Below are 23937 nucleotides of genomic sequence, written 5' to 3'. Positions count from 1 at the left end.
GATGAGGAGTGGAATCCTGAGGTGAGGCTGTCTGAGTCCAGCTCAGATGAAGCAGGGAGTGTAGTCATGGGAGCCTGTGGCTGGGAATCAGGGTTCGTATCAGCCCATTGCAAAGCAGGTGGTTGGGGATTTGGAAGCCTGACTTAGCTAGAATGAAGGCAGAAGGCTGGGCCTCCATGGGACCCTCTCTTAGCATCTTCAATGCTCTCTCATTGCCCCTCATCTGCCCTAGTATGGCAGTGCCTTGCTTCTAAACCTGCCTGCTAGTTCTGTTCAAAACCCAAGCACACCTTCCAATGCCAAACTGAAGATTTGAATGCAGTATATGAAGAGTAGTTTTCCTGACGTTGGAAAAGAAGTTTACTGGAGTCCAGGTTGGACTGCCTTTCATATGCTAAGTATAGTACAAGATGCTGAACTTAAGAAGATGGGAAATTCTTTCCCCATGGAGGTTAGAATCGGGTGGCAAGGGAGGCAGGCATATTTTTGTGGTACCTCCATGACTAATCTAGACTAGGAGGTCTGAGAGACCCCTAATACAATATGATGAAGCCACGTTGAAGAATCCACACAGTACCATCCGTCTAGGAGGTCCTTTGGCTTAATTTGTAAGGTGATCTGATTTTAGTTGTTTAAGAATCGCGTGTATCAGTGTCAGGTGAACTGGGTTTGGTGGTGATGCTTGAACGGTGGTGGCATGAGGGTCATGAGTTCAAGACTAGCTTTACCTATAGCGAGCTTGAGACCAGCTTGGGCTACATGAAACTCTGAAAGGCCAAACTATTACTGCTGCTAATGACAACACGTTTGGGTGTGCACACACAATAATATAAATGGACATTGGGATACGAATTATCTTTTCTTCTTCAGTATCTTTTCAGTCCCTCAGAGAAGTACTGAAACAAATTTAGAAGTGGCAAACTAATACTGGAGATAATGCAGTAAGAACCAAGGTATTTAGTATCATTGATTGGAAACGCTGTCTCTTGAGTCGAATAATTTGTAGAGTATGATTCAATGGATTATGTTAGGTTTCTTTTTTGAAGGATAACCTTTCAGACTCTACATACTGTTGTCAAAATTCCAGGAACTATTCACAACTTTATTATAGCAAAAGGAAAGGGGTAGATACAGGAGAAGACACACACAAAATGACAGTCAAAGGAAGAGTCAAAAATAAGTTAAAAGTCCAACATGGCGGTATGCTCTTGTCTGAAGGTTGAGGAGGATCACGCAGAACCTGTGTGAATATCTAAAGCTGGAAACAGCACGATGCCTACTATAGCTGCTAGGAATTTCCAGAGATCAACCACATATCAAGAACTCAGTGGCTTCCCCACCTCCACCAGTTTCACTATGGAAAATGTCTAGAGCATACACAAGCACAAAGAATATTTGTTCGTCGAGCGCGTAGCATCGACAGTCATCATTTCTACCTCCCACTTCCTGGCATTCCGAAGTCAATTCCAGCTAGCCTATCCTTTTACAGACTCTAAAAGCGAAGTCTTGGAAGACAAGGCACTTGCTGTTCAGGTCCACTAAGTGGCAGCCCTTTAAGTACGATCGGGTGTAAGATAAGTCTCAGCCGACCGGATTGTGCAGGAAGTAACTGCAATACCAGAAGAGGTGTTTGACAGAACAAACACAAGATCCTCCAGGAGGCCCGCTTCGTCCTCAGGGCCGGGACTCAGCTTGCCCAGCCGGCCTTTTAGGGATTGGGCTGTTCCAGCAGGCCACGCGCGCCCTCGCGCGCCCGGGCGCCTGGAGCTGCGCACTCTTCCAGACGCCCAGGCTCGGGCTCGTGAGCGTGCGCCGTGCGTCCCGGGCTCGTGAGCGCGCGCGCCGTGCGTCCTGGGCTCGGGGCCGCGCCCGCCGGGCCTCCAGGCTCGTTCGTTCCCTGTCAGCCTAGAGCGGCCAGGGTCGGAGAACCGCGTACCCCGCCATGTTCTCCTTGGCGCTGCGGGCCAGGGCGTCCGGCCTCACCGCTCAGTGGGTAAGAGGCTCGGGGTGAAGCGGGCACTGTCGCCATAGTCGCCGCTCTTTATGTTTCTCTTAGCTTTGGTACCCGGAGACCCCAGGGTGCTGGATAGGTCAGCTGGCGATGGCGGAGACGCCGCGGCCTTCGTCCTGGGTGCCTCCGGGATGCCCCTCAGCTGCGGCGGCGGCGGGTGGCCGGCCGCCCGCACCGGGCCCGGAAAGTCACCCTAACTTAGTCAAGGTCAGGAAGGCGGTTGTCATTTGTCCCGGTGCGGAACCTAGTGAGATCCTGGCGGCCTGCTGCTTCCAGGAACCCGGCAGCGAAGAAAGGGGCTTCTTGTCTGTCAGACTTAGCGGCAACGCTGCAACAGAATTAAAGGCATGCTGGAGAAAACGCTGATGTGCTTGGTGAAGGCTTGCCGAGTTCCTTCATCAGGCCTAGATGAAGGTGACCAGCGTTTCATTTACTGAAGTTGTCCATTCACTATAGGAAATGCTCCGCAGAAAATCGTAGGAACTAACCGTGAAAGAATAGTAGCATTGATTAAGAGGCGTAGCTTTATGATCATTTGATTGTCAGGTACGTCTCAGATAGGCAAAGGAATTGAACTGAAGTTGAAACACTGAAGCGAACCTAAAATGCAGACTTCAGGGCCTGCGAGATCGCTCAGTGTGGAAAGGCCTTCAGGTGTGAGTTGTCCTCTGACCTTCACGTGTGTGACTTGTGTCCGGAGAGTGCAGGGGCACACAGTAAATAATGGCTGTCGTAATTAACTACACAGCAATTACAGGATAGAAAAAAGCCTTGTTTGGTTGGTTGGATTTTTATTTTCCCAGCAGTAAAACAAAAATTAAGTTGGTGTTCAACAAAACACAGTATGTATTAGTATAGAATCCATTCAGGGCTTTCTTTAGACTTAGACCTGTGTTTTGAAGGGTAGCATCCCAGGTGACCTTTTGTAGTTATGTGACATGATCTAGAGCAATTAGTCTTTGTTTCTTCAGATGTGAAATGGGAATATTGAGTCTGTCCCTAGTTGTTTGAATGTATTTCTAGGTCCAGGTAACAATGTGGATTGGATTATAGTACTTTTTTTTTTTTCCTTTTGAAATTAGATCTCACCATGCAGCCCTGGCTGGCCTGGAGCCTGCAAAGTGGGCCATGCTGGACTTGAATGTTTGTTGGTCCTCTTGCCTTGCCTCGAGTGCTGAGATTACAGGTGTGAGCTTCCGTGTCCTGCTGGAGTATAGTAACGATGGGTGATGTTTGATGGCCCTTTGCTGTGTGTTTAATAGGCGAATTTATATCTTAGAGGGTGGTGCAGTGTTTTCATCACTACAAATTAGAAACGAGTCTGGTTTTTGTGGGGTTACTTCATGTAAGAACACTCATAAGGTACATATGAGTATGGCTGGCCACATGTGATATCCTAGCATTCAGGAGTTAGAGGCAGGACCATGAGAGTGCTTGTTATCATTAGCTATATGCTCAGTTTGAGGTCAGCCTGGCCTATATAAATTCCTGTCTGTAAAATATCCCCAACTCAAATCCCAGCCCCCTACAACAAACTAAAAGGAGACCGTGGTAGTGTAGAGTAGTAAAGAGTCAGGGAAAGGCTTTATGTAGAGTAAGGGTCCTGCTTTGAGTAGATGACTGATGCAGGAGTGGGGGTGGAATAGGTCTGGTTGGAGTCAGACACTGGAAGGTCACATAGGTAAGAGAGGCTGTGTGAAACATCTGGTTGAGGAGGAGAAGTAGGGGCATAAAAGTTCCTATAGATGGGGTTGGGGATTTAGCTCAGTGGTAGAGCGCTTGCCTAGCAAGCCAAGGCCCTGGGTTCGGTCCCCAGCTCCGGAAAAAAAAGAAAAAAAAGTTCCTATAGACATCTTTTGTTTCTTTTGTTCCTGAGGCAAAGGGTAACAAGAAGTAACTGAAAAGCAGGATTTTGTTTTGTGGGTGTTGTTGTTTTGAGACAGTTTCTTTATGTAGCCTTGGCTAGCCTGGAAGGAAGACTATCCTAGCCTCAAACTCAGATCCACATGCACTCCCGGGCCTCTGCTTTCAGTTTTGAAATGTTTTCCCTTGTGATAGTGGATTTGTGCTGTCACCCCAACATGTTCCCCACATGAATAATTTTGAGTTGTATCCCGGACATTGTGAATGCGTAGGTTACATAGACACTGCAGTCTAAGTTACTTCTTTTAAGAATATCCATCCCATTGTCATGAGTGTTGGGTTTTTTTTTTTTTTCTTTCTTTTTCTTTTTCTTTTTTCGGAGCTGAGGACCGAACCCAGGGCCTTGCACTTGCTAGGCAAGCGCTCTACCACTGAGCTAAATCCCCAACCCTGCATGATGGTTTTTATATTTATTTTTTTATTTTGGTGTCTTTGTAGAACAGCCCCAGCTGGCTTCGAACTCTCGCAATCCTCTTAGCATTCCTCTTAAGTGTGGCATTACAGCTGTGAGCCGTCATACCTGGCTTACAGGAGAGATGTCTGGTTTGTTTGTTTGAGACAGAGTCTCTCTGTGCAGTCCTAGTTGGCCTGTTACATTAGAGATACTCAAACCTAACTTTGTAAAATCCCAGCAGACCCAAAAGAAATTTTACCTTTTAGGATAGTCAGCTTGGTATATGCCTTTAATCCCAAAAGCAGGAGGATCTCAGTGAGTTTGAGACAGCCTATTCTACACAGCAGGTTTCAGGACATCAAGGGCTATTTAATGACCCTTCTCAAAAAAGAAAAAAAAAGCAACCAAGAAATTTTATCTTAATGTATGTGTATCTTAAAATTCAAATCCCCAAATTTTCTTAACTTATGCTGGGTTACATACACTCCTACTTGGAAGTTTGAAGATTTAATAATAAGTGGCACAGTATAGCTTGCCAACATAGTTTTCCATAGAGAAGCTTCACCCTTTTATTTCATGGTTATAGGTTTGCGCTGACTGACTGTGTGTGTGTGTGTGTGTATTCCTTTTTGAAGCTGCCCAGGGAAAGTGTTGTATATGATGAACAACTAAGTTGAATGAGTGCTGTGATTGTGGGAGCACAGACAGTTCCTTTCTCTAGTCGCTGTACAGGGTTAAGAGGAGGAACTTACATGGCCTTGATATGCGTGAGGAGGCATAAAGGGCTGTAAGTTGAAGTAGCTGCATGTACAAGAAGTGAAGTGCACGGTAGTTTGGAGAGGAAATAAGATGGTGGGAGACATGAGAGGATTTAGATTTTATCAGTAAGACGTGAGCAGCCATGGCAGATACATAGCTCAGACTGAGTCTAGTGCTACCACATTAGAATTTTCCTGAGCATCTCTAGAGGTGTGGAAAAGCATAAGACAGTCATGGAACCATGCCAGCGGTAGTCAGCTGGGGGGGAAGGAGAGCTGGGACAGAAGCAGGGCTGGGGAATGCAATAGCAGGAATAACAAAAATTGCTCAGTAGAATGTCTGAGACCTAGTGATTAGTAAGTCAGGAAAAGTATATTGAGATATTTTCTCAAGTCACGCATGGCGTTAGGATATTGTCGATAAAGACTACTGTTAACTGCATGTGATGGTCTATACCTATAATATTGCCACTTGGGAGACTGACATAGGAGCATAGAAAGTTTAGGCTAGCTTGGACTATCCAATGAGACTATTGTCTCAAAACAACAAAAGTAAGCTTGGCGGTGGTGGCTCCTGCCTTTAATCCCACTTGAGAAACAGGCAGATGCCTGTGTGTGCAAGAGACACATCCTACTGGACAGGTTGTAGCAGACTGATTCTCCAACAGAACATTTGGAGAGCTCGCATAAGTGGGGTATTCTGTGTAAAGTGCTGGCTTGGTTTGCTGTGCTCCACTTTGTGTGCATCTTGAATGAAAGGGCTGTTTGTGTCCTGGTGCACTGGATAAGCTCGAAGGTGGCAGGACACTACTAGCATGAATCACTCAGGAACATAAAGTCCCTTATGGGACACCAGTGCTTCTCCCACCTTCCACCTCCTTTAAGTAAAGGGGGATATATTTAATATATATTATATTATATATATATGTTAATTATATATATATGTTAATTTTAGCAGAGAGGAAGTAGATATTTTTCTTTTTTTTGGGGGGGGGGGTTCTTTTTTTCGGAGCTGGGGACCGAACCCAGGGCCTTGCGCTTCCTAGGCAAGCGCTCTACCACTGAGCTAAATCCCCAACTCCAGATATTTTTCAACTATCTAAAAATATAATTATATCAGAAGTCACAGTCTAATTACAATATAAAAATCACATACTAACAGATGCAAGAAATTCAATAGTCTGCTATTTTGAGAATGACTCTTTATTAGTTGTTATAAACAAAAGACAATTTATCTGTCATGTTTTAAAATTAACTTTCAATCTGTCTTTCAGTTATTATTTTACCTCCTAAGGGGTAAAGGCACCAGTCTTGTCTTGCATATAGTGCACATATATACATGCAGGCAAAACACCTATACACATAAAATGTAAAGAAAGAAGTTGGAGATGAAGAGATGATGGCTCAGCAGTTAAGAACGACTTACTGCTCTGAGGGCTGGCCAGAGTGCATCCCAGCACACATCCGGTGCTCACAGCTCCCTGTAACTCTGGCTCCAAGGGATCTTATCTTCCACTTCTGAACTTCATGGATACCTGGACACACATACACACACCAATCTTTTAAAAAAGACATTAAGAATAAAGTTTCATATTAGGAAGTGGCAAAGTATTAATATAAACTCTTCACTTTGGAAAAAATAAAACCAGAAAGTCCTGAGTTTATACCACTTAGCTTTTTCTCCCCACTCTTTTTTTTTTAAAGATAGATTTGTTTGTTTGTTTATTATACATGTTTGCATGCAGGCCAGAAGAGGGCACCAGATCTCCTTACAGAGGGTTGTGAGCCATCATGTGGTTGCTGAGAATTGAACTCAGGACCTCTGGAAGAGCAGCCGGCACTCTTAACCACTGATCCATCTCTCCAGCCCTCTCCCTACTCTTCTTAATTATTCTGACATCAGTGGTTTACAATTAAAACATTGATTTTTTTTTGATGTATAAATTCATGCGAATATGCAGAATTACTAGTCAGTAAGAGTATGCCTCAAAAATATTTTTTCAGGGGATTGGTTTTCAAGTGGTTGGGTTCTTGCCACCAAAACTGCCATCTTGAGTCCTGTCCCTGGAGACAATTTCTGTGAGTCATTCACAGCAAACAAATAAATAAACGTTTTCGCTGGAGGCATGTTCTAATAGGGAGGTCCTGACCATCAGGAAGCTAATGAGCAGCCTTTTCAAAATTAGCTCTGTATTTATTTTAAAGACTATTTTCATTTCATGTGTTTTATGTGTTTTGCCTACATGTGTGACTGTGCACCACATGTGTGCATGGTGCCCAGAGGCCAGCAGAGGGCACTGATCCCCTGGAACTGGAGTTGTGGACAATTAGAATTCACCAAGTGGGTGCTGAGAACCAAACCCAAGACCTTTGCAAAAGCAGGTCTCCCAACGGCTGGGCATCCCTCCAGCTCTTCCTTATTTATTTTAAACAAAATATATGCATGAAACACCCTGAATAAATAAAAAGGGATCAAATATTGACCAAAGAAAAGGTCAATACATTTCATTTGTGAATGCTTTGTTTTTTTTGTTTTTTCTTTTTTTTTTTCTGGAGCTGGGGACGGAACCCAGGGCCTTGTGCTTCCTAGGCAAGCGCTCTACCACTGAGCTAAATCCCCAACTCCCTGAATGCTTTGTTTTAAATCAGTCTTTTTCAGTTCGTGTACCAGTATTAAATAGGAATTTGGAAAACAGAGAAAAATATATGAGACCTTGCAACTTATAATAAAAGTGATGGTGACAATTATTCAGTTTTTATTAGTGTCTATAGTTGTTAAAGTAGGGATGACAGTCTGTATTTTTTAAAGGTCAGTTTTGTTGTATTTTGTATTTTTCCTGTACGCCGTATGCCTGTGCACCACGTGTACACTGTTGCCCAAGGTCATCAGGGAGGGTCCCTGACACTGGAGGTACAAATGATTGCAAGCCACTGTGTGGGTGCTGGAGATTGAACCCGAGTCCTCTAGAAGACCAGCCAGTGCTCTTAACTGCTGAACCATCTCCAGCCTCAATCATATCCTATAAAAAAGAATTCCTAATCATTTCTGATGTGACGGTGGCATCAATACTTTTTTCCTGTGTCATTTTTTATAAAAATTAACAGCTATTTAATTCTCCAATATGGAAAATTTGCTCATTTAGAACTTCTTTTTTGGGTGGTAAGATGGCTCACAAAGTAAAAACTTGCTGTGGAGACCTCATGACCTGGTTCCTGAGTCTTAGTGGAAGGAGAGGACTCCTGAAAGTTGTCCTCTGACCTCCACTCATGTACTTGCATTCACACACACAAATCTCATCAAATTACACTCTGAAAATACTTTAAAATTAAAGCTTCTCTTTGCTTCTGTTTTTACAATAACTCTGCTAGAAACAGTTTTATTTTGATTTGTTTGTTTTTTGGTTTTGGGGTTTTTGGTTTGTTTTTGTTTTTTTTATCTTTTGAGACAGGGTCTTACTATGTACCCTTGGCTGGCCTGAAACTCACGACATAGAACAAGCTGAACTGAATTCATAGAAATCTGTGTGACATTGCCTCCTCAGTGCTAGGGTTAAAGGTGTGTGCCACCATGCACAGCAAAATATTCTTACGCCTTTTATGCTCATTTCTTTTAAAGATTTATTATTTTTAAATATATGTGTATATGTAGGTTCATGCTGTGAGTGCAGGTGCCTGCCAAGTTAGAGGTCTGGGATTTCCCTGGAGCTGGAGTTACAGTTGTGAAATGCCCCCGGTGGATGCTGGGAACAGAACCTGTAAGAGCAGTTAGAGTGGGAGGTCAGAACAAAATGTAGTCAGGTTCGTTCCAGAGCAGTTGCACCTGGTAAGTCTGCATAGCCTTAGAGGTAGTAAGGTGTGTGGCCGGAGCTGCTCAAGCATTTAGTGAAGAACTGAAAAGGCTGGCAGGGCCAGGAACAAGTCCTCTAACCACTAAGCCATCTCTCCAGCCCCCTTACTTGCATACACATGCACAGAGCACCTCTCCTCCCCTTGAGACAGGGTCTTCATATGTAGGCCTAAATTCATAGCACCCTCTCAAGCTTAGTGCTAGGATTGTAGGAGGGACACTATCAGTCCAAGCTACTACTGCAGTGTTCTTTAAAAGTAAATTTCTAAAAGCATTACTATGTTAAAAGAAATAAATTGGGGTTGGAGAGATGGCTCAGCGGTTAAGAGTACTGGCTGCTCTTCCAGAGGTCCTGAGTTCAATTCCCAGCAACCACATGGTGGCTCACAACCATCTGTAATGGGATCTGATGCCCTCTTCTGGTGTGTCTGAAGACAGCCACAATGTACTCATATAAATAAAATAAGTAAATTAAAAAAAGAAAGAAAAAAATTCACATCAGGCATGGTGGCTCATGCCTTTAATCCCAGCACTCAGTAGGCAGAGGCAGGGGTTTTACAAATTAAGTTCCAGGACAGCCAGAGCTCTGTTGAATAGAGAAATCATGTTTTCAACCATCCCCCACTCAAAACACCTCCCCCAAAAGATATAAATTTCCTTGAGGTTTTCCATAAATCATACTGGTTTGCTTCCCTAAAAGGCTTGTATGAGTGTTTGCCTAATGCATTAGCAAGTCCATTTCTCCCATGCTCTCAACAAAATGGAATGCTATCTTTAAAAAAGATCCCAAACCAAAACTTTTCCTAATTTAAGCTGGCAGTATTATTTTAAATTTCATGCTTTTAAGTTTTTAAATGTTCATGGTCTTTACTAATTTCCCTCATTAACTTTATGCACTTAAGGTCTTTTCTGGGTGTTATCACTAGAACTGTGTAAGACATAGTAGTCTTCAACATAGTGGGGAGATGATGCCAGAGAGGCTGTAAGGGAGAGAGCAGAGGAGTCAGAGTTGAGATCAGAGGGTGGGGACTTTCGAGTTGTGGCTAATCTTCAAGAAATGAGTGTGTAAGGCTCAGGAGGTGAAAAGAGGGATTATTTCCCCTGCCTTAAAATTAGCCATTATTACAAAATAGTTATTTTCTCTCAGTGTTTACTTAAGTAATTCTCTGTTATTCAGAAGTTTCCATATTTTCTTGTGTTCTCAGCTAAAGTGACTTCAGTGTGTGTTTTCTATAGTTTAGTGTCATGTTTCACAGCCTTCAATGTGTTGAATTGTTTTTTAAGTTATATATTTAAAAAAAAGAAGCATAAAGTAATGCTTGTTTATCTACTAGCTGCCTAAGGGTGGGGGTGGGGTGGTCGGGGAGAACACAGTTGAGGCAAAACCCCTCCAGAGGACCCTTTCTCTGGTTGTGGGTGGTACATAAAACTGATAGTTTTGACCACTGTATGTTGTACCTATGTCTGTAACTAGGTTTTTTAGTTAAGGCAAGATGAAGCAGTATGATCTGTGGTAAAGTTAAGTATGTTGTTGGGTCATGTAACTTGCACTTAGTGTTTCTAGTAGCCAGTCCCATGCTTAGTTTAATTCAGCGTCCCAATATTTATGGTTCATAGAATTAAGAAATAGATAGTGGGATTTAGAATAATATTGCAATTGCTTAGAGAAGAGAGAGGTCAGCAGTACAGGAGAGGCCCAGAAGAACAAAATGTAGTCAGGTTCGTTCCAGAGCAGTTGCACCTGGTAAGTCTGCATAGCCTTAGAGGTAGTAAGGTGTGTGGCCGGAGCTGCTCAAGCATTTAGTGAAGAACTGAAAAGGCTGGCAGGGCCAGGAAAGTCCTCTAATCAGTCCAGAATCAGGAAGGCTGAGGCAAAAAAGAAAAAAGTAAAGTCCAGCTGGGGCTACATAGGGAGACTCTATTGAAAACTTTTTAGAAGAGTATAGTGTGACTATTTGTGCATAGCCGTGACTTAGGAGATAGGGGCAGATGGGGCTCTAGAAGGGCAGCCTGGTCTGCAGGACAATCCAGCATAGCAGGCTTACATAGTGAGACCCTGTCTCATGCAGCGAAAGTTCACCACATTAAAAAGCTGACCTCAACTTAGACAAAAGGACAGACAGCCACTTAGTTCTCTGAGGTCCATGCCAGCCTCATGTGAGTAGAGAGTGCTCGTGGCACCTGTGCACAAGCCTGGGTTTGGGTCAGTTTTTCCACAGACCTCACAGGTAAGTTAATAATGTACCTTTATGCATGTTTCCTGATACTTCTGAGGGAGAAGGGCATAGGATGTAGGCCAGCTCTCCTAAGATATTACCCAAGATAACTTGATTCTCTTATTTTAAATTATGACTCTTTTAAAATTTGTGACTAAGTTTTCTTAAAATTTTAAACTTTAGGGAAGACATGCAAGGAATTTGCATAAGACAGCAGTGCAAAATGGTGCTGGAGGAGCCTTATTTGTGGTAAGTAATTGGAATTCCTGATAATGGAAAGACTTGGAAATTTGAGTGAATCCACGGTAACGTCATAAGTTGTGGGATATGTTACCATAACTCTGTGGCAGAATACTTGCCTAGAGTGTGCAGTATCTGGGTTCAGTCCCTAGCACTGCAAGGAAAAGAATCAACCACTGAGCCATCTTTGCAGCTTCAAGAGAAAAGAATCAAAAGACTTTTGTTTTAATTTTATGTGTGAGTGTAACTGAGAACCTGTGTGCGCACTATGTACATGCAGGAGCCAGAGAAGGTCAGGTCATGTTAGATCCTTACAAACTGGAGTGCAGTCAGCTGAGAGCTGCATGTGGGGGTTGGGAACCAAGCCTGATTGCTTTGCAAGAACAGTAAGTGCCCTTAACCTCTGAGCCATTTTTCCTGCCCCCCAAAACAAACCTTAACATCTCTGTCTTTGGCATATATTGATCACTATGGGTATCTAAATATAGCTTGTTAAATTTGTTTTAATTCAAATAATGCTTGGTTCCAGCTGAACCTATCAAATATAAACTAACACCTAGAAATTTAGGTGACTCTAGGGTTGAGAATTTCGGCTACTGTGAGCAGGTTGCGATGGAGCATGCTTTTATTCCCAGCACTTAGGAGGCAGAGCTCTGAGCGTTTTAGGCCAGCCTGATCTGCATAGAGCGTTCTAGGACAGCCAAGGCTCTGTTACACAGAGAAACACTGTCTCAGAGGACAAAAACATTTAGGTTATTGTTTGATAACATTGCTGTAAGGGCTGATCTGATGGTCAGACTACATGACTGTAGGTTGAGAATCCCTGAAGGACACTTGTTTGAAACTCAAAGCATTTAGAGCAATACGATTAGTACATTACCACATAGTAAATATGCTATCTCACAAAGCAGTTGGTCTCCATTATTTTGGCTTCACAGTTTTAATACTAGGTGGCATTTATAAACTAGCTTTAAATGCTATGTTTGCATTTTAGTAATTAACCTAGCATTTGATGACAATGTAGTAAATGTATATGGTGATTTAGAGTACATACTTCAAATTATTGTCCAAAGCTTCCATTTTCTTCCCTGTTTTGCTTCATACATACCTTTCTAAAAAGCAAAACTCTGAGAACATCAAGACATCTCTTAATATTAAGCTTATTCTGCTCTTTAAAAAGTAATTTTGTACTTATTTATGTTGAGACTATTGCTGGCTGGCCTGGAACTTGCTATATAAACCAGGTTGGCCTTGAACTTACAGAGATCTGCTTTCTGGGGTTAAACGCACCTTCAGTGTTTGGCTTACTCCACTGGGTTTCTGTTTGTTGTTGGTGGTGTTTTTGGAATATAGTTGTGGTTTTAGTTTTTTTGCTTTTGATGTTTGTTTTTATATAGGGTTTTCACATCGTAACCCAGGATGTCTTTGAATTCTTGGCAAACTAACCTTCTAAATGTTAGCTTGAAGCTTTCTCTTTGGAAACTTGTTTGGGGAAAGATGTACTTTTGTGCTTGTCCCAGATAGCTTGGGTGATTGAATTCCTTTGCTTTTGGGTACTGTGCTTGTCAGGAATTCACGTGTTGACTTTTCATCTAAAATTTTTATTCATGTGTATGTTTACTTGTCTATGTGCATGTAGTACTGGTGTCCTTAGAGACCAGAAGGAACCAGTGAGTACCCTGGAACTGGAGGTATTGGGATGCATTTGCCAATGTGGATGCTGGGAACTGAGCTCTGGGTCTCTGCATTAGCAGCAAGCATTTTCCCCCTAAGATAGGGGTTCTTGGTATAATAATTAGAGCCCTGGCTATCCTGGAACTTTCTCTGTAGACCAGACTATCCTCAAACTCAGAGATCCACCTGCCTCTGCCTCCCAAATGCTGGGATTAAAGGCATGTGTCACCATGCCCAGCATCTCTCCAGCTCATATTTAATTTTTTTGTCTTAATTACATACTGCTGCTACTTTGTATTTGATATTTGAACTGGAATATCCCATTCTAGTGAAGCTGAATAATTTTTTTTTATTTTGAAACCAAAAAGTATGCCTTAATCTTTAAGGGTTCATTTTGAAACTATTTTAAAAGTTTTAGTTCTGCTAACTTAACTTTAACAAACAGTTAACAAGTATTTTTAGTCATTCTTGCTACAGAGGTAGACTGATGGGATTAAATGAGTGGCAACGATATATATAATGATATATATATATATACATATATATATATATATATATAATAATGTACAGTAGTGTTTCAGTTTTAGAAAAAATGTTGATAATTTTGGAATTTTTTTTTTGGTATAGCATAGAGATACTCCTGAGAATAACCCAGATACTCCATTTGATTTCACACCAGAAAACTACGAGGTATGTTTAATAGACAATTAGTTGATTTATCCAGTATTCAGTGCTTCCACTTATCTATGTAAAGCGGTACTCTTCCTTCTGCAGAGGATAGAGGCAATAGTCAGAAACTACCCGGAAGGGCACAGAGCAGCAGCTGTGCTTCCAGTGCTGGACCTGGCCCAAAGGCAGAATGGGTGGCTGCCTATCTCTGCCATGAACAAGGTACTGAATTCAATTTCCCTCAGGGAAGGGGAGGTTGTATGTGATAATTTCATACAGAATTCATCATGACGAATTCTCTCCTAACCATGTGTCTCTACCCTCTCAAACCACCATCCCATAAACATGGACCAGGTAATGTGGTTTGTCCAGCCAAGTTGGCAGTTTGTAAAGGACTTGATTCGGCTGGTTAAAAGATGCACCAAACCCGGTAGAAAAGAATTCCGGAAGCTGGCCATGGCCACAGCAATAGGATTCGCTATCATGGGATTCGATTCACTGGCTTTGTGAAACTGATCCACAACCCCATTAATAACTGTGGGTGGCTGAGTCCCTTCTCATCATGGGACTAGTGAACCATTGAGGGGTGACAAGCTCCTAGATTAAAACGTCGCCTGGATGCTTTTTTTCTGTTTCTTTCCTCCTTCCTATCAAGTTCTATTTCTAAATTAAAATAATTACAAAATAAACATTTTTCCCATAACAAAAAAATCGTCATGATAATCACTGATATCAGAGTTTACTCATATATACATACAATAGATGGATAGAGTGGGTGGGTGGATAGATGGGTGGGTGGATGGATGGATTGGTGAGTGGGTGGGTGGGTGGGTAGATGGGTGGGTGGATGGATGGATTGGTGAGTGGGTGGGTAGGTGGGTGGATGGATGGATAGAACTCCTCCTTAGTATGTTTTTGTAGTACAGCTTCCATTCTTGCAGGACATAGGCATCAATATGAAAGATTTGTTTTCCTCCCCCGACACCTTTTGCGTGGTCATAATGAAAAGATGTCAAATTATGTGTAATTTAGGTGTTTTGCAAAGTAAGTGTTTCAACATTAAAATTACAGGGGAAAAATCCCTTACCAAATGTAATGTCTTAATATCTTTACATCTGACGTTCTAGTCTTTAACACAGATTTGTATCTAGTATGTGGTATGCATGGCATTTGGTTACCTTCAGAACTGCCGAGCGACCCACTTCAGCTTATTTACAAACACTGTTAAGACTCACCCTCTCCTTCCAAGACAGTCTGCCTGGCACACTTAGCCCAGTCTATTCTTGAGCTTCTGCCAGTCCTCCTGCCTTACATGTGAAGGTTGTTTTTCAAATAGTTTCAGCAGTAATCTAGATTTCAGATTTACTTACATCCTGTTACTATGGTAATTACAGGTAATCCATGTGACAGTACAACACATCTTTTACAGAGTGCGTGTTAAAGCGTGTGATGACAACTCTGCTTTCTGCTGTCATGGGTACCCCACTGTAGTATGCTCAGTTTCATCACTTTCTGAACTGTATTTGTGGACTATCACAAAAGAAACAAGACAGAGTGTCTCACCTTTGTTTATCTACAAACCGCAAATGCAATTTTAGGTTGTGTTGATTGTTCTATTCGTATGTATACTACCCTAACACTGACACATGCTACGAAGCTTTATTTAATGACTAAATGCTTTCCTTAGTTAACATGAGTGGTTAATTTTCCCAGAAGCCTTGACCAGAACCTGGAGAACTAAGTAGAAGAGCATTGCCTACTAACTCCAAAGCCTGATTGATCATCAGCACTGAGAAAAAAACAAAAATAGTATGCTATATAGTTCTTGTAAAATGTTTCATTTGAAATTATACCTTAGTTTTTAAAAATTAAGCTTAGTGTGTGATGTACATGTGGAGGTCAGAGGACTTCTATGGTCAGCAAGGTCTTTTAGTTCCTTGAACTATCTTGCCAGACCATAACTTTTTTTTAAAAGGAAAATGTTGGTTTGGTAATAAAAACATTTAGGTCTCTTGTTGAATACTAAGACTGTAGAGAAAAATAAAAACAAGCAAGAATGTAGGAGCATTTAGGACACAGTGTGCTATTTAGACCTGGATACATGACTTCAGTGATGTGAGCACTGTAGTCATCTTTAATGTTTTAATATTTAGGTGGCAGAAGTTTTACAAGTGCCTCCAATGAGAGTCTATGAAGTGGCGACTTTTTACACAATGTACAATCGAAAGCCAGTTGGGAAGTACCACATTCAGGTCTGCACTACTACACCTTGCATGCTTCGAGACTCTGACAGCATCCTGGAGACCCTTCAGAGAAAGCTGGGTATGGAATACTTCATTTCTTTCAGTAATACCAAGAATAGCCAAGGTGCCTTGGGGCACAACCTTAATCGCCCAGCACTTGTGAGGTAGGGACAGGGATCTATAAAGTAAGTTCCAGGACAGCCAGGGCTACACAGAGAAACCCTGTCTTGAGATACCTTTCCCCACCCCCAGCCCAGACAAACAAACAAACAAAGCAAGCTTCCTCTGTACATTTCCTGACTTCCAAACAAAATTATCTTTCTGGATTTGACATTTTCCACCTAAAATGTTCAACTTCAAGTGATCTCATTGGCTTGTTGTACTTATTCAGTACATAAGAAGATACATTTGCTTACTTTTATTTCTTTCTAGTTTGTGTTCATCTCATAATCAGCCTTAAGTGTGAGCCTTTAATCTACTTTAATCATTAAGTATGTTAGCATGTGCCACACAAAGATGACTACATATGGCTAGAGATGACTCGGGTACTGCTTCCCCAGAGGGTCAGGCAGCTCACCACCACCTGTAACTCTAGCCCCAAGTGGACCAGACATTTCTGAGGCACCTGCATTTGTGTGCACAAATACACAATTAAAAATAACTTTTAGAGTGTCCATGTACTACTTTTCTAGAGAAGTCATAGAGTAACAACATAGAATATTTCAGAAGGGAATTTTAAATAGATGTATTTTATAGCATATCTATAAAACAAATGAGTATTTCCTATACAAAATTGCCATTGTTGTTGTTTTGTTTTGTTTTTAAGACAATCTTCTGTGTAGCCCTGGCTGTCCTAGAATTTGCTTTGTAGACCAGGCTGGCTTCAAACTGAGAGATCTGCCAGCCTTTCCCTCTGGAGTACTGGGATTAAAGGTGTGTGCACCACTGCCTGCCTGCATTTATTTCTGACTGAAGTTAAAGTAGCTTTTAATTTTCTTTCTTGTACTGAGGAGCACAGGTTTCATTCGTGCTAGAGCCAAGTACACGTAGCACTGACTGCATTCTCAACCCCAGTGTTTACTGACTTGGAGACAGGGCCTTACTGAGTTGACCAAGCTGCTCTTACCTGCAGTCCTCTGACTCTGGTCTTTGTCATCAGTGTGGCTTTTTAAAAAATATACATCCTTGTAGGTTACAGATACATTTGGGTAACATCAAAGTATATAAGGCTGAAAGATCAAACTGGTCCCAAAACATACCTCTAAGGTATGGATTCTGGTAACTGCTTGTACATGGGTTATAGGTTTTAATATCCTTTATTATTTAGCATATAAATGTAATATATGTACTCTTACGTTATGTGGTGTAACGTTGGACTCTGTATAGCACACACTGTTCTCATTTTTGCTGTTATAGACAGTACTCTAGTAATCTCATATAGACACACTTTTGCATTTTTCAGGCCGTATATTAAGACTAAGAAGTTGCTGAGTCAACTTGTTGTATTTTGCCCATCCCTTCCCTTAAGTGTATGAGTGTTCATTTTCCTTAGCTCCTTAATGATCTTTGACCTTCAGTTTTCAGAATCTGCCAATCTAAGGGTTTGACTGTGTTGTTAGCAGTCCAATTGGATACTCATTTTTTTTTAAGATTTATTTATTCTATATAAGTACACTGTAGCTGTCTTCAGACACACCAGAAGAGGGCATCAGATCATATTACAGATGGTTGTGAGCCACCATGTGGTTGCTGGGATTTGAACTCAGGACCTCTGGAAGAGCAGTCAATGCTCTTGACCGCCGAGCCATCTCTCCAGCCCCCTCATTTTGTTTTTTAATGACTTTTTTGTTTATGTGTGTACAGTATCCTTGGTGGCCAGAAAGGGGTGTTGGATCTCTGACCCACAACTGTGGGCACTGGGAACCAAACCCAGCTCCTTCCTCCACAAGGACACCCAGTGCTCTCTCTAATCACCCAGAAGCCTCCATCCCCTATTTATTCTTTGAAGCTTGAGAACAATTTTATTAGTTTAAAAGAAAAACCCCAAGGCAGGGAAACTGTAAATACCCACTGCTGCCTGTAAGAGTGAGGCAGAGAAAAGGTAGAGCCATGCTGTTTGAGGAGGTCAGCCATGTGGCAGACAAGCAGCTAGGCATGGGCAGCTAGTTCAGTCATAGCACAGAGTGAATGAAAACTGTGAGCACTGGTCTCAGGGCTTTTATCGATTTTAAAGGAACGAGCCTACTTAAGAAATAGCTTGAAGCGAGGCAGGTGGCTTTTGCCTATGACCCCAGACCTCTGGGACCTAAGCCAGGAGGGCTGTCATGAGTTAAGAGGCTCGGCCTGAGCTTCAGTGTGAGTCCCCATCTCCAAAACATGTTTTCAGAAATGAAAATGAGTGTTATGTTGTCATTATGTTGATTTTTTGAGACGGGATCTCTATAGTCCAAGCTAGCCTTGAACTTGAGTCCTATCTGCTTTCCAAGCGCTGAGTGAGATTACATGTGTACGCCATTGTGTTTGGCTCTTTTCATTTTTACAGAAATTTAATGCATGACAATACTTTTATATGCCTCTATAACACATGTTGATGTTGTCGTTTTTATTAAACAATATTGCTTTTAAGCTATAATCTATATCTTATAGTGATCATTTACATTTTCAGGAATAAAAGTTGGAGAGACTACGCCTGACAAGCTTTTCACTCTTATAGAAGTAGAATGTTTAGGGGCCTGTGTAAACGCACCGATGGTTCAAATAAACGACGACTACTACGTGAGTATCCACCTGCATAAGCTGAAGTTCTCAACGTCCTAATGTTCAGATACTGGCTCTTGAGTTACTCATTCAGAAGAAACTAGTAGTAGTGTAAGTATCTAGATGGTTTTAGAAGAAGTATCTTTAAACATTTTGCATTTTTCTACAGGACATAAATTTGAGTTTTAGTTATGACAAATTTAGTCACGTATAGTAGAAACCAAGATGAAATATCAACTCTTTAGAGCATTTACTTAGATAATATTATCTAATTCTTATCATTATTTGCAGAAGAAATTATACATATAAACACCTCAAATATTTTTCTCTCTAGATATAAATTTAGTGTGTATTCTTTCTGTAGATGTTTTAAACCTTTTCTGTATAGTCTATTTATAGTAATATGCCACTGTTTGAATTTTTTAATAGAGATGAAATATATAACATACCTCTGCTGCCTTATCCGTATCTCCCAAGGCTTTTGTCTGTTTTATCTCTTTATTTTTGACCTGTAAGTTTTCTGGAGGTTTTAATATCCAAATGCATGGAGTTTTCTAATTAGCATTTTAAATTACTTGCTGCCCCTATTATATCAATTAAGATATTGTGTTAGTTTTTATTTCTTAGAAAATAGTTTATGGAGATTCTTTGAGATCTTTGCTGAAGGTAGCATTTTCAAGAATGGACTTACTTCTCTCCTGCTCTTAGAGGTACTAAATCATTTATTGTACCCCCAAAGGCTGATATCTTTATATCTTTACCTCACCCATTCTGCAGTGACGCGGGTTCCAGCCTAGAAGTGTTCTCTGCAGGACAGTTTACTTTCTAGTTTGTCTTTGCATTTAATGTATAGATTTTTTTTAGATCTTAACTGGTTTGCTTGGTCTCTTATGAAGTCTTCCTTTGTCTTGATCCGGGGTCTTGTCCCTCGCTCCTCTTGGGAACTGAAAACTTGGTATTTTCCTGCTGAAATATGAGGTTTTCTTTTGGGGAGGGGGCTCTTATGTATACCTCAAATAGGAATTAGTCAGGGCTTTATAAGGGATAAATCTTGATATAGTAGCCTACAGGCCTTGGCATCTAAGAGAGTTTTTCTTTTTCCCACTAGTAGTTAGAGCGTTTGAGTCAGGCACAACTATTGATGACCGATAACCATTCTGAGCTGCAGGGTTTCTTTCAGGTTAGCAGTGCTTTGTTCACTGGTGCTTTCCTAGTTTATGTTTTCCTATTGTCAGGGTTCTGATTGCTGTGAAGAGACACCATAACATGGCAACTCTTATAAAAAGGAAACACAATTTGGGCCCGGCTCATGGTTTCAGAGGTTGAGTTCATTAGCATCATGGCAGGAAGCATGGCACAGCTTGGTGCTGGAGAAGTAGTTGAAAGCTACATCCTCATTTGCAGGTAGTAAGAGACACTAGGCAAGGCCACGCCTACTAATCCTTTCCACTGGTGCCACTCCCAGGACACTGAACGTTCCAATGGGGGCTACTCTTATTCAAACTGAGCAATCTTCAAACAAGTTCAGATTCCTGAAGGGAACTTGGAGATGCTGAGGGAGCTGGTGACTGAGATACTAGTGAGGCTAGAATCCAGATACAGAAATACACGTAGTTTTGCCTTTTCAGCTAAAGCTCTTAATGTATATTGCATTATATATTAGAGCTGTTCAGTTGTAGATATCTTGGTAAGTAATAAATGATTTCACTTTAAGGAATTACAGGTTTTTTTTTTTACAGCAGTTAATTGACGGCTTCAATTTTTCTCTAGGAGGATCTGACACCCAAGGATATTGAAGAGATTATTGATGAACTCAGAGCTGGGAAAGTTCCAAAACCAGGGCCAAGGTATACTTTTACGTGTGTGCGTTCATACTCTACACTGAACCTTTCACAGAAGCTTGATTTTTTTTTAAGAGTTTACACTTATTCATAGGAGATGACTGGAAATTTGCATATCTAAAGCTGTCATCTGGAGCAAGATTTTTTCTTCTTAAAAAATCCATAAAATATGGCTGAGGAGATGGTTCAGTGTTTGTAAAATCCTCTCCATGTAAGCCTTAAGGGAGTTCAGATTCCCAGAACACACATAAAAGCTGAGTGGGGTGGTGTTGGACGAGGAGACAGGGAATCCCCCTGAACAAGGTGGCTAGCCAGCCTAGCTAAACCAGCAAGTTCCCAGTTCAGTGTGAGGCAGAACCTTGATTCATAGAGAGTGATAGAGGCAGACATTAAACATTGGCTTTGGGCCTCCATGTGCACATACATACATCATACACAAACATATGTGCAAACATGCCTACATACATCTCAACACATATAGAAAAAAATTGTAAGAACACTTTTACTGAAAGAGAATCTCCTACAAATAGAAATCTGTTGCTTAAAAGTTCATGTTACGGGGTTGGGGATTTAGCTCGGTGGTAGAGCGCTTGCCTAGCAAGTGCAAGGCCCTGGGTTCGGTCTCCAGCTCCGGGTGGGGGCGGGGGGAGTTCATGTTACCAGAAGATTGATCTGAAATTAGCCACCTTCTTATTTCCACCTAAAGATCCAATTTTCCTTTTCAATTAATACAGGATAATTTAAAATGTTTTTTTTATTTTGATCATGTATAATATATATGTGGAGGTCAGAGGACAACTTTGTGGAGTTGCTTCTCTCCGTACACCTGTACAAATTTGAGATTTTGAACTTGGGTTGCTAGCCTTTCCAATAATCGCTTTTCCCCACTGATCCATGCCACTGACTCCAATACAAAATAATCTTTGCTACTTTTCTTGAAATAGCTATCTTGTATTCTTCCTATCTTTTTGTCCTATTTAATATCACAGATCTTTAATTAGTTTTCTTTATGTGCCATAATTTGGTCTCATGGGATTTCTAGTTAGCTTGTGAATTCACAGTGATGGTTCAAAGTAACTATAGTACAGTATGTGTCACATAATGAGATTTAATCAGCAACAGACAGCAGACACAATGATAGTCCCATAGACCTACAGTAAAGCTGAAAGGTGCCTTTTAATATTATCTTGAGATAGGGTTTTACTATAGCCCCGACTGGCTTGGAATTCACTGTATATATAGACCAGGTTAGCAACTCAGAGCTCTGCCTGCCTTTGCCTATGGAGTGCTGGGATTAAAGGTGAAAACACTAAACCTGGCCATTTTTTTTTTAAGTAAATTTACATATGTTAACCACTAATGATCATTACTTGCTTTCTTTTCAGGAGTGGCCGCTTCTGTTGTGAGCCAGCCGGAGGCCTTACTTCTTTGACTGAACCACCCAAAGGACCTGGCTTTGGTGTGCAAGCAGGCCTTTAACTTACATTCAACTGTAAAAATGTCACTGGAGAAATAAAATATGAACCTACTACATGAGCTTATACTGTCTGCTTATTCTCACCTGCATATCTTGTTAGTGATCTGGTAACTTCCAGCTGTTAGAAATCATGTGAGAACAAGAGGGCTACCATCTCAGTCCACCTGTAACATAATTAGGTACTAAGTGCTGCCCATCCACACCAGTGATACTGTGAAGTAAAGGTTTGCAAAACGTCAAGTACATTTTCCTTTGTATCTTTAGACACAGCCACATTCTGTTAAAGTTTTTTAAGCTTTATGTTGATATTCCCTAAGTGTTTTAGTATTGAGCATAGTTGTTCTGGGGTTTCTGACCGGTGACAAGGGTAGAGGGTTTTCTCTCAGTTATGTTTGCTATCTCACTTCGTAGCCTGGCTTGTCTGCTTCCCAGGCTGGCCTTCAACGGGGAGTAGTTTTGCCTCTGCCTCCCAAGTTCTGGGATTATAGTAAAAGCATTACTTACAAGAAGAAAAATTAAAAGTAATATTTAGATACTTATTTAGATACAGGATCTCACTTTGTAGACCAGGATGGACTAGAACTCAAATCTAGTCCATGTTTTGGCCATGCCTTTACATGCTGGGATTAAAGGTATTTAAAAGCCACCACACTTATTTAACCTTGGATGTGTTGTTGTTGGTTTTTGTTTTTTTTTAAGGCAGAGTTTGGACATTTTTGGCTATATTTTTAATACTGGAAGCACCTAAGGAATAACTGGTAGAGTTGGTTAGTTGTACAATATAGACTTGTATGAATAAAGCTATTACATTCAATTCTAAAAATGCAGACTAGAAATAGTTTTAATTCATAGAATAATCAGATTGCTTCAGGATTTATCAATGCCAGTGGCCTTACAGGTGTCTCACTGGAGTAGTAGGCACTCAGGAGGCAGACTCTGTGAGTTTGAAGTCAGCCTGGTCAAGGTATGGAAGTCCACACCAGACAGGGCTACTTAATGAGACTCTTAAAAAAAAAAAAAGAAAAGCTAGATTTATATTATGTGCATCAGTGTTTTGCCTGTGTGCTTGGTGTGCACAAAAGCCAGAAGAGCACATCAGACACCCAGGAACTGAAGTTACATATGGTTTTGAGTGGTCCTGTGGGTGTTAGGAACAACTGAATCCAGGTACTCCAACAGTGCTTTTAACCCCTAAGCCACCTCTCCACCTCTGCCTATAAAGACAGACTGGTCTGAGTGCTTATGATTTAGGGTTTAAGGTAGGTCTTTAAAGCTATATTTTGCGAGAAATATAGCTCTCTACATACACCACTGTTGGGTACTTGCCTGGCATTCGAAAGGACATAGGTTCTGTCCCCATTACACACATATATAGAGCTCTATAAAGGAACAATATTTCTGCCGCCCCCTCTCCTCCCCCAATCATAAAGAGAAACTTTTTGTTTGTGACACATATCCAAGTTGTTATATTCCGATAGCAGCAAAGTAGTTTCCTACTGTTCATACTGAAAATTTTTTTATACGTGAGGACAAGGAAGAAAATCTATCTTGATTTTTTAAAAATGCAGGTTTATGTCCCTGTCAAGTCTAAAAGTCACGTCAGAATTTTCAGCTTATTGGTAGGACTGTTAGACTCCCCATTAAGGTCCTAACGGATACTGAAGGAGGCCACAGTTAACGATGAGGGAGAAGATGGTTTCCTGTGGAGTATGTAACTTCTTGGGTGGTTAAGGCACAACGGTTGCAGGCTAACCGCTGTAGATAAAAAGCATTCAGAAGGAAGTCTGAGGACAAGCTGCTGCTGCGATGGTAAAAATTTCCCCACCTGCCCTATGAGACTTAGTACCACACGGACAAATTTAGTGAAATTTCTGTTCAAAAAGGTCA

At 41.2% G+C, this 23937-nt stretch overlaps 1 protein-coding gene across 2 annotated transcripts; it reads left to right on the top strand.

Moving 5' to 3' along the window:
- Nucleotides 1-1837: 1837 nt before the first annotated feature.
- On the top strand, nucleotides 1838-22104 carry Ndufv2 (NADH:ubiquinone oxidoreductase core subunit V2). 2 transcript variants are annotated; one of them, NM_031064.2, is made up of 8 exons: nucleotides 1889-1993; nucleotides 11333-11398; nucleotides 13691-13753; nucleotides 13838-13954; nucleotides 15886-16054; nucleotides 18641-18750; nucleotides 20503-20579; nucleotides 21959-22104. In NM_031064.2, the coding sequence occupies exons 1-8, from the start codon at nucleotides 1943-1945 to the stop codon at nucleotides 22050-22052; spliced, it is 747 nt and encodes a 248-aa protein (NP_112326.1). In that variant the 5' UTR covers nucleotides 1889-1942; the 3' UTR covers nucleotides 22053-22104. The 2 variants fall into 2 exon arrangements, 1 of the variants encoding a protein (NP_112326.1); XR_010054635.1 differs by lacking the exon at nucleotides 21959-22104 and having other exon boundaries at nucleotides 1838-1993; nucleotides 18641-18843; nucleotides 20503-20531.
- The last annotated feature ends 1833 nt before the right edge of the window (nucleotides 22105-23937 follow it).

This window comes from Rattus norvegicus, chromosome 9, assembly GCF_036323735.1.
Source record: "Rattus norvegicus strain BN/NHsdMcwi chromosome 9, GRCr8, whole genome shotgun sequence".
Lineage (NCBI taxonomy): Eukaryota > Metazoa > Chordata > Mammalia > Rodentia > Muridae > Rattus > Rattus norvegicus.
The sequence above is the reverse complement of the archived record's forward strand: the minus strand, read 5'-3'. Positions and strand labels throughout refer to the sequence as shown.

Coding starts and splice junctions, on each gene's coding strand:
- Ndufv2 (NM_031064.2), top strand. CDS start 1,943: ATGTTCTCCTTGGCGCTGCGGGCCAGGGCGTCCGGCCTCACCGCTCAG. Junction 13,955..15,885: donor CTATCTCTGCCATGAACAAG/GTACTGAATTCA, acceptor TTTAATATTTAG/GTGGCAGAAGTTTTACAAGT. Junction 16,055..18,640: donor GACCCTTCAGAGAAAGCTGG/GTATGGAATACT, acceptor TTACATTTTCAG/GAATAAAAGTTGGAGAGACT.